The 16,464-nt window shown below is 53.9% G+C and overlaps 1 protein-coding gene across 1 annotated transcript; it reads left to right on the plus strand.

Annotated features, from left to right (window-relative positions):
- Positions 1-375: 375 nt before the first annotated feature.
- Pits (Protein interacting with Ttk69 and Sin3A) lies at positions 376-12,005 on the plus strand. The gene is made up of 2 exons (XM_065424729.2): positions 376-1,947; positions 10,981-12,005. Exons 1-2 carry the CDS (start codon positions 1,323-1,325, stop codon positions 11,688-11,690), a joined length of 1,335 nt encoding a protein of 444 aa, XP_065280801.1. The 5' UTR covers positions 376-1,322; the 3' UTR covers positions 11,691-12,005.
- The last annotated feature ends 4,459 nt before the right edge of the window (positions 12,006-16,464 follow it).

A 16,464-nucleotide genomic window follows, 5' to 3' on the forward strand; every position in this document is an offset into this window, starting at 1 on the left:
TATGCATCAACATAGTGGCAATACTCTGGCGGGCAGCTTTTAAGGAAAGCGCAGGTATATGTGAAGGTGTGGAAGCGAGTGTTGCAGTAGGACAGAGAACGAACGTTCATTTTCCACATATTAAACGTGTAGCTCTCGTGCACACATATGACCATAGCTGGCACCCGAGTTACTCGACCCCTCGTGATTTGCCGCGTACGTACGCATCCTGCGTAGACAAAACGGGTGGCTCTGGGTTACCAATGTCGCCTCCACAATTGGTCATTTGCCAGAGTGAACTCAGGCCAGGCACAGCCAGAACTTCCGAGGTCGAGAGAACTGTAATGTATGAAACGCTTGCGCCTGCAGCAAGACTAAGAACAGGATAAGAGTTTTAAAAGAGAAATCAAGAAAAGCGTGAGGCGAGTGGAGCGAGGCAAACGGGTATCGACTCCAAGCGCGCATCAACTAGCAGTTGCGCTGCGCCGCCGCTGCAGCGCGCCCACACGAGCGGCTGCTGCTGCGCCGACTCGTACGAGTCGGGATCAAAGGCCACGACCGGGAAAGAGTTCCGAAAAGGACGTAAACTAAAAGCGGCCGCCTTCGCTCCTACGAGCGGGATACGCCCGCGGAAGCACACGGCGTACGTCAGGGCTTGGCAAGGTGCCCGGCTAGAACAGCGGCACATTGCGCACAAAGCAAAACAAAGCAAGCGCATAAGCAGCGACCTTAGGGGACAGGAAGAAGCACCAGCGCGCGACGACTACCCAGTGCTGTGCAAATGCTTGTTGTCTCGGCACAACAGAGCAGTCGTTCGCTAGTGTAGCGCGACAACACTCGCGTCCACTCTTCCCAACGATAACGATAAAGCGAAAAGCAGCGCGCACGAGGGCGCACGATTTCGGACATGGCAGACGCTAGCTATATCGGGCTGCACGCCGCCGCACGGAGCCGGCCGACGTCCCCTCGAGATGCCGGAATGCGCGCAGCCCGCGGCCTAGGTCAGGCACGTGGATAGCGGGAAGGGAGAGTCCACGTTGGCGAGCGCTTGGCAGGCGCCGCCCGACGATGCGCCGGTTGGTACGCGGGTGACGTCGTCTCAGCTGAAGCGATGACGTGAGCGGCAGTCAGCGTGCGTGCCGCCTTTCCTCGTTGTGCTCGCGACCGGGTCAGCGCATGCGCAGAGCGCGCCCCTCGAGCTTTGCGAGCGGGCACCATTTTGCTGCGCCGGTTTGTTTTGCTGCTCGAGGCGTCCGCCGCCGCTTGACCGCTGTTTAACAGAGGCTGTGTTTGGGGGCGACCACTGGTCGTCTGCCGTGCCCCCGAGAAACGTGGACAAGCCCATGGTCAAGATGTCGGCGCTCATGTCTCGGGGTCACCGCCAGCACTGCTACCTGTGCGACCTGCCTCGCATGCCGTGGGCCATGCTGCACGACTTCTCCGAGCCCGTGTGCCGCGGCTGCGTCAACTACGAAGGCGCTGACCGGATCGAGGTCGTACTGGAGACTGCGCGCCAGATGAAGCGGGCACACGGATTTCCCGAGGCCGTAGCGCGGCCCCTCTACAAAGGACTGAACGGAGCGCCGCCCGAAGTGGTGCCGCCGCCGCAGCAACACCGCGCTGCAGCGCCGGGCGCTCCGGCGCCCATGGCACCCGTGATGGACCGCTTCGAGCGACGCAACGCCATGCTCGAATACAGCCAACGAATGCGCGCCGACCCCCGGGCTGCCCAGGCTTCAGGCGTGCCGTGTAAGCGTGAACGGGACGACGACGAGCCTCTTGAACCGTCCAAGCGCGCCGCCGCGCTGCAAGCGCTCGACGAAGCGGTGCCGCCGCGTCCCCCGCTCACGCGCGGCGAGTCGCTGCCCACCGCCGTCATGGGGGTGCCCTTCGACGTGCGCTACAAGAAAGAAATGGTCGGACGAGTGTACTCCTTCGACACGGCTACGTCGCTCAAGAATGCGCCAGGTGAGTGTTTGAAAAGCGCTGGCGCCATCGCTCTCCCCTAGAGCGGCGCGTGCATTTCTTTTCCGCCCCCTTCCCCCCCACCACCCTCGGCCTACGAAGTCCTAGGTGGCGGATCGCCGGGCTCGCTTACGTCATGGGCGACAGCGCGCTGGTGACGTAGCCGTTCCGGCGTAGCGCGCGAGCGGCGGGGACCGGTCCCAAGCCGCCGCGGACGCGTAGGGGGAGACGGCAGCTGGCCGCAACGAAGGGTGGTGCCCGTATCGATCGGGCAAGCAGCGACCGTAGGAGCGTGCGATGCCAGGGCACCCGAGGACAGGGCGAACGTGACGTGCTGCGAGTCTTGCGCGCTCTCCTCGGCTGTCGTCTGCTGACCGTTTGAGGAACCAGCGCCGCAGGGAGGAGCTTGTTTGCCGTGTGTACGATAGGCCCGTGATGGGTCTGCGGCACGGGGGTTTATTTTTGCACCGATACGGCGCGATTATCCAGCTCGACCGTTGCCGGCGAGAGCAATAGATAAGATCACGCTAGCCACACAGTGCTTGGTCGGGCGACGCAAAATAACGTCGACGCGGCGGGAGATAAACACGAGCGATCATTGCTTGCTTGGCCTGCCGTACGAGTGGTGCGAGAGAGCGCCGGTTTGGGAGAGGAGCGCGCCGACGGCAAGTTACCGACCGCGTTGTCTCTTTTCGTCTTTGTTTTCCGCCGCGCTTACGTCACTGCTCGCGCTCGACATCACGCCGGCTCGACTTCGCTCCCTCTCGTTTTCTTTGCTTCCCTCGTCCGTTGGGGCGTCGATTGAGTGAACGCCGCCCTCCTTCCCTGCGTTCTGCAGTCAGGGCAGGCCTGGGGGGTGACGTCGAACGCGCATCCCGCGCCGTCACGCCAGCAGCGGTTGCGCTCGGCTGAACGGCCCGGCTGCCTTGTGGCATCTCCTCTCAATCTCTCGAGCGGGGGAAAAAAAAGGAATATATAAGTGAATAAAGATTCCGGTGTTGTGCAAGGACGGCAGCCGGTTGCCCCGTGCCGCAGCAGCTCGACCGCTTCGCTTTTGTCGCCGCAAGTTTTTGCCGCCGAAATTGCTATTCCGAATGGACATTCCTCGTTCGCTGCTGCCGTTTCCTGCCTCGTGTACGCGTCTGGGCGCCGTGCGCGTGAATAGCTTGGCAATGAAGGTGTAGCTTGTTTCTTGGCTGGCATTAGCGAAAAAAAAAAAAAAAGGCACACTCGCCTAGGCCGTCTGCGCGCAGGACCGTTTGCGAACTGTATCGCGAGGAGCACGTCTCGCAGTATCTTGTGGCGAAAGCGAAGAGCTGCTGGATGTTCGAGGACGCTAGCAGAGATAAGTGGACTGCACCACCTCGAACGCCGTCGGTGACGTGCACTTTGTCAAATCTGCGGTTCACAGTCGGCGATGTTGGTGCTTCCCAGCCAAGGTTGCTGAGAAAATAACGTAAAAGAAAAAAAAAATACTTGCATGCCGCAGCATGTACTGAGTGGTTCTTCTTTTGCAGAGTGAAAATAAGCGCGCACCTTTATTTTTTTTACCTAAATGTATGAAAATACACATCTCGAATATCTAAAATCTCGCGCAAATATCCCGAACTACTGCTTCGTTTTTGTTTAGATATCCTACCATTGGTTACTATAACGTATGTGTATTTTTAACATACATCTTTTGGCACTACTTGTTGCTGGACTAGTTGGCACATGCTTATCGCGGTGCAAATTTGCCTTTCGCTAGAAATGTGCTGGTTTATTTACGCACTGCGTTGACTCAAAGAGCTTCACGTCGCACCTCTCGCCGAGTTGTATAGGGAAAGCGGAAGGAGTCGTGGCGTCCAGCAAGAGCGAGCACGGGAAAATGTGTGGCCTTCGAGACTGGCGCTGTGGTGGGCGCACTCTCTGAGGCCGCGCTATGGCAACGTACTACTTATTATTGCATTGTGCCAGCGTGCAGCGGTTTGTTGGGCATTGCAACGACCAGCCAAAGAACGTACGCGTGGTAGTTACATTCAGTTGCGTCCCCTAGATGAGCTCTGCTATGTTGACGGGGGCGGCTGCTAAAACGCTGGCTGATCTCCGCGCAAGTTCTGCAGAGGTTTGTGCACTGGGGCGACGATGATTGGATGAAACGGCGCGTTGGGGCGCACCGGTGCGATTTGCTGAATTCGCCGTTAGTTTAATACCACGTCTGCGAGTATGCTATTTGGTAAGCAGGTTAAGCGGCATCGTAGAGTTTCTTACAGTATACCGGAGGGAACTCTGGCGCTGCAATCGTTGAGCCGCCATGTAAATGATGGGAAGCACATGGATTTGCCTGAGCTTCGTGCTTGTGGATTGCGACGTTCTTGTGGATTTGTTCATTACGCTTGATAATGCCTTCATTGTCGTGCATTTCAGAGCAGTCTATAGTTTTTCTGAGTGCAGAAGACGCTGCGAACACGCACACTTGCTACTGATTGCAACGGTTCAGCTAGTCGAGGTGGCCAAATCGAAACGCGTCACTCTCGATAAATTCATAAGGGCGTCGCTTGTCGATGCATGCGTCCGTGACGTAATGGTTGCAATATCGGGCGCCTGTTCTAGAGGCCCTGTGCTCGAATCCTGCCGTCGGGCAATTTTAATAATGCGTATTTATAACGCCGTGCTTTGTTGAAAATGACGAGTTTACAAAGTCACGAAGCCGTTTTGAAGCCAGAACGAAGTTCAGGCAAATCCATGTACTTCCCATAATCCCCGTGCTGGGTCAACCGCTACCATTGCGGCTCCCGTAGACACTAGTGCCCTAGTTCTCTCTAGTAATTATTGCATGAAACTGTATGAGCGGTAGGGCGGGGCTGTTTGATTGCCAGGCTTCTCGACTGATTCGCAAGACTTACTTTTGTTTCTGTTTGCCATATGTGCGGCATTTTGCTTCATCCGTCGGCGACAAGCACGCGCGAAATCTAACGCGATTCGCAGCTGTATTGCCGTGTGTTGTGACGGGTCTCTCGCGGACAGCATGGCCTCCGAGCACGCCGGATCTCGGAGGCCATGGTGGAGAAACGCAGGCTGAGAGACGTGGAACTTGTAAACGGTCCGTTCAGGTATTGGGACTCAAGCTCATCATTGCGTGCTGCAGGTTCCGCTAGGGATGAAGCGAGCCGTTGACGTGAAAGGTCAAAAACGCTCATCGTTTGCTCGCTGCACCGTCTTAATATTGCTTCGATGTGTGTTCTCGTCGACTCACCCTTAAACTTTGTTGCAGAACGACAAGGTAAAGTGTAGGCGGGTGTTTGTTGGTTAGTCCCCACTGCGCGAGTACCGTCTGCTTTCTTGCATGATTCACTGGTACAAGGCTTACTGGTGGCGGCAGGTGGTGTACGTAATCTGTGGTTGTTCCTTGGCGAAATCTAGCTCATTGTAAGCGCGGACGTGAGTTGCAATACTAACACCCCGTCGTCGCCATTTCATCGACGACATTCCATTGTGACCGTTCCTTCGTTGTCGCGTCGTCTTCATAGCTCCGACGTATTCACTCTGTCGTTGTTGCGTTGGCATTTATTCATCATTCCACCGCTGTAATCACGCCACCTTGATTACGCAATCGTCAGCATATCTTCGTGGTCGTGCCGTCGTAAATCATGCTGTCGTACACTCTAAAGACAGTTGCACCCTTTGGGGTGTCTTTCTGTCCCACAACAATAATCATCTGTCTTGCCCACGTTTCCTTTCTTTAACGCTGCGAGCCCGGTACTTCCCAGTCACGAACGGCATGCGCGTTATCAGTGTGACGCAGCATTCTCGAAAGGAAAGTAGCGAGCGCCGAGTTTTCAAGAAAGGAAACGCAAGCAACGCAGATGACGATTATTGTTGTTGGACAAATATACACCCCAAAGGGTGCAAACAGTTTTTAGAGTGTAGTCATGGTATCGCCTTGGTTGCATCGCCGTCACACAGTTGTATCACGCCTTCGCGGTCGTATACCCTCGTCGTCATGCTGTCAAGGTCATTCCAGTCTCGTCATCTCACTGTCGCTTACGCCGTCGCTGACTTTCAATCGTCGCCATGCGTGCGATCCGCATGTTCGAGCGCCACGCGTTTATTTGGTTTGTGTGCCGGGACTTCGGTACACTCTTAGAAAAATTTACACCCTTTGGGGCGTATCTTGTCCCACAACAATAATCGTCATCCGTGCTGCCCGCGTTTCCTTTCTTTAACGCTGCGAGCACGGTACTTTCCAGTCACGAACGGCATGCGCCTTATCAGTGTGACGCAGCATTCTCGACAGGAAAGTAGCGAGCGCCGAGTTTTCAGGAAAGGAAACGCAAGCAAGACAGATGACGATTATCGTTGTGGGACAAATATACACCCCAAAGGGTGCAACCGTTTTAAGAGTGTAGTATCGTGTTATGCAAGTTTAGCTCACTTTCGCTGCCCGACCTGACAAATTCCTTCGCTCAAAAAAAAAAAAGAAAAAAAATGTTTGTATGCAACTTGAGGTCATGGATTAGCGGTCGGTCGATACTCTTTGTAGTTCTCATCACGCGACGCCTATCGTTTACATGATTGCACTCGGGAATCGATGTGGCAGACAATCCCAGTCAAGGCTCATTGCTGTGTTAGAAGTCGTTAAAATAATGCCACCGGACGTCGCCGTCATGCTCCTCTCCGCTATGTCACGGCTCTTCTCAAGACTACAGATGTTTCCTTACAATGGGCCTTCCAAAAGCGAGCATTTTCTCTCTCTCTCTCTCTCTGTCTCCCCTCTGTTCACACACTGAGTAAATGGACCACTTGAAGAAACATATTCCACGCATGCATGAGAACAGGGTTTTCCAGCCCGAAAATACTCGCGACCGCGGACTACATTCACGGTCAACTTCCTGTGGGAAGGGAAAGCTAAGGGGGCGGAGCCACTGCACGTGTGTTGCTGCGCCAAGTAGTCCGGCAGCGTTTGACAGCGCTAGCCACCGTAACAGTGCTTTCGGTTTCTTGGAACAGATGCTGAATTTACTTAAAGATGCTGAATCGACGGTTTCGCATTTGTCCATACGCGGAAGGAAAAGGAAAGTAAAATTTAACACTTCGTTGTGCGTGTTTCGTCCGGTTTTGCTGTTGTAAACAAACTGTTTGTATTTTCTTTTCCGCAGCTTAACCTGACGCCGTCGAGAATGTGGGACTATATTCAGAAGCGCTCTCGGTTGTGCGCCTGCTCAGCATTCTTTTTCATTACCACAGAAAGTTGTATGCGTGTATATTAAACAAAGCCTTGATACCATTCACCTGCTTCGCTTTTACTCCCGCCAAACCGTGCTCTACGTTCTACTCTTCCGAGGCCTTTCCTCTGTGTAACCGGATGTTGTTGAACAACGACGGCGTGTTATTTTAGGATCATTTTCTTTCTTTTTTTAGTGTGCTAAATGATCCGCCGGAAATGTGAAGCTCTTCGTGCCAGATGTAGATATATGACGACGATTTGATGGTGAGCAGCAGTGTGTCCCCAATTAATCACTTCACAGACTCTCGCCAACCCGCAGTCTATGAACACGCAGGTATGCTTTGGAACGCTCGTGCGACAGGTTGCGGGTGAGACCGCGTTTCTTTTCTTTTTTTCTTTTTTTTTTCTGCTGCGGCCCGGGCGGCCTTCTTGGAACGCCTGGGCGACGGAAGCACTTGGCGTGTAACGTTGATCAATGCCCTCTGGTCCCAAGCAGTCGTTGTCGTCGATGCGACGCCTTTGGGGGGGGGGGGGGCGAATTAGGGTGCCCTCGATGCACACGCATCGAGGCACCCCTGGGCGCGAACCGTATAGTATAAACCCCATGCAAGCGATCTTGCGCGCGACAGCGACAAGCGACGCGATGGAGATGGCTCTCGCGTTCGCTCGTCGCCTACAAGTTGTACCCCATGGAAGAAGCGACGATTTCGAGCGACGGCGACGTCTCCTCGGTGTTGCCGGTATGAGGGCAGCAAAATACGCGTCGTAATTAGCTTGACGCGTGCTTTATTAATTCAAGTTTTGGTGTCTTTTTGCTGTAAAAAGCAGCATAAAATATTTCTGAAGGTCTCGCAGCAGGTTGTTATCCTCGCACGTATAAAAATTCAGTCGTTTGCTCGTTCCGTGCGACAATCGGTACTACTTGAGTGATGTACATCCGGTTCCGGCTTCGCGCTGTTGGCTAGTCGCTCGTAGCACTTCCGGGCGACGAGCGACAAATTCTGGATTTCCAGAACCGAGCGATCGAGCTTGTGACAAGACCGAGCGATCTGTTCAAGCGACGGCCCGATCCGTCGCTCGAAGCCATCGCTGTCGCGCACAAAATCGCTCTCATGGGGTTTTGTTAGCCTTAACGCCCGCCAAGCAGAAGACAATCCGTGTCGACAATCGCTTCACACAGGCGGAGGCGACATAGGCGCAGTTACCCCGCCCATCTGTCACCGCCGCTCATAAAATGGTTCTGCATGCTAGATTGTCACCGTCAGCACTTTGAAAGCTGCGCGCTCCTTGTGAGAGCAACATGACACAAGCGAAGACGTACCTTTTTTTTTTTTTCTTGTTTTCGGGAGACAGATGCTTATAGAAGTTTAGTTCTATATTTGTTCGAGCGCGTACATTACTAATACCCCTGAAATATAAGGCTAAAGTACATCAGCAGTGATCCTTTCTTTATAACCTCGTTTTTAGTCACGCTGTTCCAATCGCGAACCAGAACGTGTACTTGTGTACGTCATCTTTTATCGCCACAGACATGCCCCTTAGTAACCCGTTCGCTGTATTACGCGCCGCATTGTTCTCCTACACCGTCCCGGTGTGACTCACACTGTAGTCTATTGATCGCAAAAGTATAATTTCTCGATTTTTTCTTTATTCGCCGTTCTCTCTTGGAACAGAAGCACCTGCTTATGCGTCTGCTTGTAGTGAGCTTGGGTTGGCCGCTCTTGAGTACGGAAGGCGAGCTTTAGAATTGGGGCGGAGCGGCAACTATATAGCCTTTTGCTTGTGCGTTTGGTGCGCCGCCGTGTGGTGGGAAAATAAGAAAAAACCGCCGATACGCCGTGTTTGTCAGTTCACCGCAGACAATGGAGAGCCTTGGCTCTGGCCGACATCGGCTTGTTTCAGGTAACTCGGCCGGTTCTCGATCGTCCACCGCAAGGACAATCCAAAGCGGCCTCGAATTTTTTTTGGGGGGAAGAGGAGGGGAGGGGGTGGAGGGGGAGGGGGGGGGGGGTCTTGGTTCGTACCGACACCCAAACGTTGCATCGGGCCCTGAGGTGCTAAGTCGATCGCAGCATGACATATTCAGAGGTCTAACGGTGGTACAGCGGGATTACTAACGTAAAGTTTTCTAGTGTCTACATTTTCTAGTTAGCAAATGATGCTAACACGGAACATTCTCCCCCCTCGAACCTCTTTGTTCGTCTGCGGCGGCTGCATTACGATGGAGGTGAAACGCAGAGACGCTCCCCTGGTGGTTAAAATTAATTGGGAGTAATGGAATATCCCCCGTAGCGCTTGTGTGTGTGTGTGTGCCAGCCTCTACAGGCCATGTATGTTGGACGTTTCGCGTCGGCAGACAGGTGTGCTTGGGGTTAGCGTCACCTGGCAGGCGGCCTTGCCTTGCGTGCCCATAACGAACCGCGCTTCTAAACTTCGCGTGGTTTCATTAGCCGCGAGAAAGAAAAAAAAAATGGAGCGAAAGCACCAACTTGGAAACGTCAAAATAAATCAGTACCGCACACTGATTCAAACAACGCGTTTCGCCGGTTGCCCAAACTCCGGTCTTTTTCTTTCTTTTTTTGGGGGGTGGGGGGGGGACTGGTGGTTCTTCCACTTCAAAATTACAGTGATTGTTTCCACATTTCATCTTCGTTAGTTGTGCCTTAAAGAGGGGGGGGGGAAGCACTGCGTCTATTCTAAAGTGGAACAAAGTTGAACCAAGAGCTGTTAATTGAGAGCACGAGGTCGTGGGTTCGTTTTGGCGACCGCATTTCGAAACTCTCGTGCACCGTGTTTTCTTGGATGCTCGACTACAGAACGCCATTATTACTAAATATACGTGTATAACGTGCATGTCACTTAAGTTCGTCTTACGTCTTCCTGCATACCTCTATCGCTCGTATATACCCACCCCTTATGTTGGATATCCACTTGCCTATATCTACCCCGCATGTAGGGCCCCCATTTAATAGGGGTTTTTATTGTAATGAAGGTGAAACTAAACCAGGCGGTCGAAATTAATCATGTGATGACTTAATTCTATGCGGCGAGGTATTTTAAAACGACGCGAAGACCGGTGCTTCCGAGGCCGTGCATTCTTTAAACTGTGGGGTTTTACGTGCCAAAACCACTTCCTGATATATGAGGCACGCCGTAGTGGAGTTCTCAAATTTCGACCACCCGGGGTTCTTTAACGTGCACCTAAATCTAAGTACACCACGGGTGTTTTCGCACTTCGCCTCCATCGAAATGCGGCTGCCGGGGCCGGGATTCGATTCCGCGACCTCAGCAGTCCAGCACCACAGCCACTGAGCAACCCCGGCGGGTCCGTGCATTCTCGTCCCGCGCTTGAGTGTATGCCTGTATGTATACCCATGGTAGAGTGTATAAGCGCGACTGGACGAGGATGAAGAAAGAAACAGATACACAGACACAGCGCTTCACTTTCAACTATAGATTTTATTTTCGCACGCACCGATAAATACATACCGTGCGAGCGGAAACAAACGTAACAGCAAAAAAGAACATTGAGTGGTACATTTCGTTGAACCGGACACGTGTGCAAGGCAAGGGAAAAAAAAAAAGAAAGAACATGTACTACCATCGTCACAAAGACAAACCAAGGAATCGTATCTCCTTTTTCCGATAGTGACACTGAAGGCTTGCTTACGCACTTTTGCTCTAATTTTGCTATCTCGTAGGCCTCTACGATCACCCTCGTCGTCCAGCTATGAGCCTTATACAGAGCGGAAGTGCTTACCCTTGGTGTGCAATGAGTGCCGATCGATTAGTGCGATTAGTGAAAACGTTGTGTGTGTGTGCGTTCGCAGGTTACCCGAGCGTGTGCAGCACCCCGAGCTCGACGGCGAGCTCGCTGTCCCCGCTGAGCAGCCGCGCGGCCCAGTCGCCGGACAGCGGCGCCCAGCAGAACGGCGCGCCGGGCGGCCCCATGGCCGCGCTGCTGACCGTCGCCGAGGCGGTGCCCCCGACGTCGCCGCGAAACGGCGTGGCGCCCGCGGACTCTGCGACGAGTAGCTCGACGTCGGTGCGCCCGCCGCGACAGTCGCCGCCCGCCGCCGCGCCCCCGTCTACGGCGCACAAGAAGTCGTCGCGACACGCCGCCACGGCGGCGGGAGACGCCGACTGCGGCGCCATCTCAGCGCCCACGTCATCGTCCTCCTCGTCTTCGGCGGCGGCGGCGTCCTCGTCCGAGTCCGCGGCGGCGGCGGCCGCCGCCGCCGCCGCGACGCTCAAGTGCACGCTGTGCCAGGAGCGGCTGGAGGACACGCATTTCGTGCAGTGCCCGTCGGTGGGCCAGCACAAGTTCTGCTTTCCGTGCTCCCGGGACAGCATCAAGAGCCAGGGGGCGGCCTCCGGCAGCGAGGTGTACTGCCCCAGCGGCGAGAAGTGTCCGCTGGTCGGCTCGTCGGTGCCCTGGGCCTTCATGCAGGGCGAGATCGCCACCATCTTGGGCGACGAGTACAAGCTGACCGGCAAGGGCGCCGCGGCCGCAGCAGCGGCGGCGGCGGCCGACACCTAGGCCTACTCCTCGCGGGACCACGCAGTCCCGTTGTTGCTGTTTTGTTTCCACCGACCGTTGGTAATGGCCGCCGCCCTGCCCGGACGGCGGTTGGCAGCCGTTGTCGTCTGCTCGCGCGCCCCGGGCCTGTGCGAGGGATGAACTGCGCCGCACCCACCCCCGAGCGCGCTGCTGCTTCTTGGGCCCGCGTCGACGGCCCGCCTGTGTCGACCTCGTGCTCCCTCATTGCACCGCGGGACCGCAATAGCGCGTGTGTGCTGCTCCTCCCCATGCCTGCCTTGTAAATAATAAAAGCCGAAGATATGTACAGCCGAATCGGCCGGGTTGCTCTCGTGTCCGACTGGCACCGACTCGGCGCTCGCTGCCTGCCTACATAGTCCGCCATGTTGCCTCTTTCGCACTCGCGTGTTGCGGGGTTCGCCAGCCCTGAAGCACGCCGTAGTGTGTCCGTGCGTGCGCTGCAAAGAAGGGAGCACTTGATAACCTGCAGGGACGGGAATGCTGTAGTTGCCAGCAGTTATCCACCGTTGCAGCCGATCCAACGCGACGGATTTGGCGCGAAACCGTACATGTAGGGTTAGTTGCGCGAAATTTGGGGCGGTATGCGCTACTAGATCTCTAATAGGATGTTTACGTGAATGGCAATTGTTCTGTTTAGCTACTAAACATAACGAGCATATCGGCATAAGTAAGGGACTGCACACACACACACGACTTCGTGAGACAATTATGCAGTCATTAACCGGCTCATGTGAGCTAGTGGGTGCTATCGACGTAAATTCAAACGTGAACAATTCCGACAGCTTCTGCAATGCGTTTCTGTTTCCATCTTTTCCGGCATTTGTCTTAGACTCTGAAACTCGGGACGAAACCAGCAAATATGCGAAGACTTTGTCGCACTTTCATGTATTTCCGCTAACAGGCGTAACCGGATGTGAGAAATCACGTAACTGATCATCCTCTCACTCAGTGCTAAACCACATGACCTCGTGCGCTCCAGGACACGCGCTAGAAGGCGAATTTTTTTCCCGTCACCCTTTGTCCGTTCATTCATTCAGACATGCAAATTACTCTTAAGCGGTCGTTGTATGGTTAGGGGTGAGAAAAAGCTGACAGGGCCAATGCCCGCCCTAACCACCAAATTAAAAAAAAGCGCTACTGAGCGGCATTCTACCCTGCTGGTAATGTGTATAGTGGCTGAGGAATCGTAAGTTTGTGCCTGTCGTAATTTGTCGGGATTCTCTCACTGAATAGGTAGTGTGCGTAAAGTAAAGCTATCAGTACGTTGCTTCCGAAAATAAGCTTTACGGCTAATCTCATTTCGCCGTAAATGTTTCTATCTTGTAGAACATAGCTTCAAACGTTAGGGTGTGCTTATGAAACAGTGGGCCGGGGTGCGTTCTGCGTAGAACGCCTTCGATTACGCGTGCCGTTCTTTTGCACTCTATGAATATTTGTTGACATCGTAGTGCCCCAAATTAATAAGCCGTAATGTTTACGTGATGCGTACACCAATGTGCAATGCAGCTGCCTTGACACCGAAAGTGGCGATAAGCACCCGATATTTCCATTATTACCAATGGACCTTCAAATACATGTGCGAAGTTTGTTGATGTGGAATGACTTCATGGGAAGTAACGCCGCGCAACTCCTGACAAACAGCGAAATTGGAATCGCAGTTTTCTCCCGAGTGGGTCTGGAGTACCTTCGCGTGTGTTCCAGAACGGGGCCGGCGCTAAGGACAGCTATTAGAGACTTTTAGCCCGTCCGCTATTCCGGCAAACGGGGGCTGTTTTGGCGGATTGCCGGTTTTGCGGAGGCGTAAACGTGTGCGGCCAGAGTGGTGCAGCAGGTGGTGTAGAGTTCAAGCAGGCAAACACAGAGCTAAAACTGCAGTAACCCACTATATCATGCTTCGTTGCTGGTGCAAATTTTTGGCAGCAGCGTAATTGTGAACACGATTACGCCGCTGCCAAAATTTACATCAGCAGCTAAGCAGAATGTAGTAATTAGCTTTTTGTTAGTATGGTTGAGCTTTGCGCCACCAGCTGGCGCCACCAATCTGGCCGCTCACGTTTACGCCCCCGCTAAACCGGCAAACTGCCCGCGCTTGTCGGAATACCGGACGCACTAACATTCTCTATTTATTCGCTTTAAAACCGCACGTGACGAGAGTTGCCGTACGTGTGGTTCGGCGGTTGTCCGTAGATAGATAGTTTTCGGAGTCCTATGCAGCCTAGCCACACGGACGTTTCTTGGCGCGCGTCTTGTGTGCAGGTGTGAGGTGGCAGCGGCGGCACTTCCTTGGGACATCACACAACCTGTTCTTCTGCAACTGCGTACCGCCTGGATCAACATCAAGCTGGAAAAAGAAGGGAGGAGGAGGGAAAGAGATAAGGAGAAGGCAGGGAGGTTAACCAGAATAACGTCGGGTTGGCTACCCTACACCGGGGGAATGGGAAAGGGGAAACAAAGATCACAGGGAGAGAGAGGAGGGAAGGAAAGAAAGAAAAAGCGTCCCTATACACGTCTTACAGCGAACAGAAGCTGCTATTCTGGACCAAGGAGGTTTAAGGAAAACCTTGTTCTGGACTTTCGTCTAATTCCGCCATATTGTCGAATTCGCTATATTGTCAGTTCTTATCCGACTCGCAGGGCTCCGATTGGCTCAAAACGATGTATGTCAACGGGTTGGCTCTCTGATTGGCTCAAAACGCCAGCATGGCGGCATTTGCAAGTTGCCAGCTGGAGCGGATTTTGGAGCGATCGCTTTCGGGAAGGTTACAATACCCGTTATACTGCTATAGTTCTCGCCGAGCTTTCGGCTGACAACACAGTGTGCAAGCTGGGCGAGTTGGTGACCGAACATGTTCCTCAGGGTGGGCAGCGCAACCCGGACGAAGGGCAAAAGGAACTGCTCGTATCGTCCACTTCCATTGGTCCTTCGTCCGGATTGCGCTGTCCACCCTTAAGAACATGTTCGGCTGACTCGACGACCGGACGCGTCGGGGTACACACGGCCGACAGCGTTCCTGGCACAGTGCCAAGCGAGATAGCTGTCATCGCACAGTGACGGGAATGGTGTCAGCCGTGTGCATCGTCAGGGTGAAAGTAATATCAGGTTATAGAAAGTACTGAAGGACTCTGGTAATGCATCTCGATAATACCGCTCGAAGCGTTGCTCGTTGACGACTACCTCGCGATGAGGTCACAGAAAAAACTGGCTGTGGCTTAGCTAAGGTTAAGCCCAGGATGCGAAGCATACTAGCCTTTATTTTAACGCGACAGCAGCTCGTGTCGCAGAAAAGCCGGTGTCGTCGGCGTCGGCTCAGGCGTGCGGCGCTTGCTCAGGCGCACATTTCGTTGTCGCGCCGAACGCTGCGTTGCTCGACGCTCACCGCGTCCGATGCGGGGCGCGTAGTCGCTGCGCCGTAGCAAAGCCACCTAGAAACAGTCTCTGTAGCACGCCGCAACCTTCGCCTCTCATTCCAACGAGCATCTCTGTCTCCAGGAGGCATGTCACCTCGTGAGTGTCTAGCAGAGGCATGCGCAGCTGCTTATATACCGCCGCGAGCGAAGGCGCGAGTTGGAGCCCCGTTTCTTCTCTGTCGTGACGTCACGGTGTCACGTGGTATTGAAGGCGACACCGCCGCGCCTGAGGAGCTGGGTTGAGCTCTAGTAATATGCTTCGCATAAAAGAAATTGTGCGATGGCGAGACATGGGAGGTTTCGAGAGGTTAAAACCGGCCACCCGCCCACTGCAGAACAGACTAGAAACAATGCTGCGAAAAACGTGGAAAGGTCCGGCGTGAACGCACGGAGCCACGCAGCAAAAGGTGAAGGGAGCCTTGCTACATGTTGCAAATGTATGTCGCCCTAGTGACGTGCCCATAACCACGGCTGGTCTGGAGCACGCATCAACGGTTCACGTGCGGCGGCGGTGGCGTGGTCCGTATCAAATGTCATTCAGCAATGCAGCCTGCGTCCGAGTCCCGAAGGGGTCGTATGACAGGAGCGTCGGTGATGAACTGTCAATCAATAATAGCCGGCAACAACGTACGCACCCCTACCAGGCCGTCGGAACGCGCCGTCGGACGTCGACGTCGCTATCTATATACGGAGCCGGTGCAGCATAGAGGAAAATTAATTGGGAACTTATGGTGTGTGTGGAATTCCCCTGCTGTTACATCGTTACGACACACGTTCCGTGCCTTACTATATACGACAGCACGCCGTTCGAAGGTTGGAACATGAATCTTTATTGCTTCCGTCTCGGAGCATATATATACGAAACAGAGAGGGAGAAAGAGGGAACAAGGGAAGGATATCAAACGATAAACGCACGTGCCGTCAGCGCTTGCAAGGCAGTCTGATTGCGGCTGACGTCACTTTACAACACCTGCATATAGCAAATCGCTTCCAAAGTCTTTGGTAGATTTGTGACAGCGGCGAAGCAGGCCCCTACACTCTAAAAAAAGTTCACACCCTTTGGGGCTTATCGTGTCCCCAAACAATAATCGTCATCTGCCTTGCTTGCGTTTCCTTTCTCGAAAACTCGGCGCTCGCTACTTTCCTGTCGAGAATGCCGTGTCAAGCTGATAAGGCGCAAGCCGTTCGTGACGCATAGGAAGTACCGGGCTCGCAGCGTTAAAGAAAGGAAGTGCGGGCAAGACAGACGGCGATTGTTGTTTGGGGACAAAATACAACCCAAAGGCTGTAAACTTTTTTCTAGAGAGAGAGATATAAAACTTTATTATGTGCTTGATGGGGTTCA

This window comes from Dermacentor albipictus, chromosome 7, assembly GCF_038994185.2.
Source record: "Dermacentor albipictus isolate Rhodes 1998 colony chromosome 7, USDA_Dalb.pri_finalv2, whole genome shotgun sequence".
Classification (NCBI taxonomy): domain Eukaryota; kingdom Metazoa; phylum Arthropoda; class Arachnida; order Ixodida; family Ixodidae; genus Dermacentor; species Dermacentor albipictus.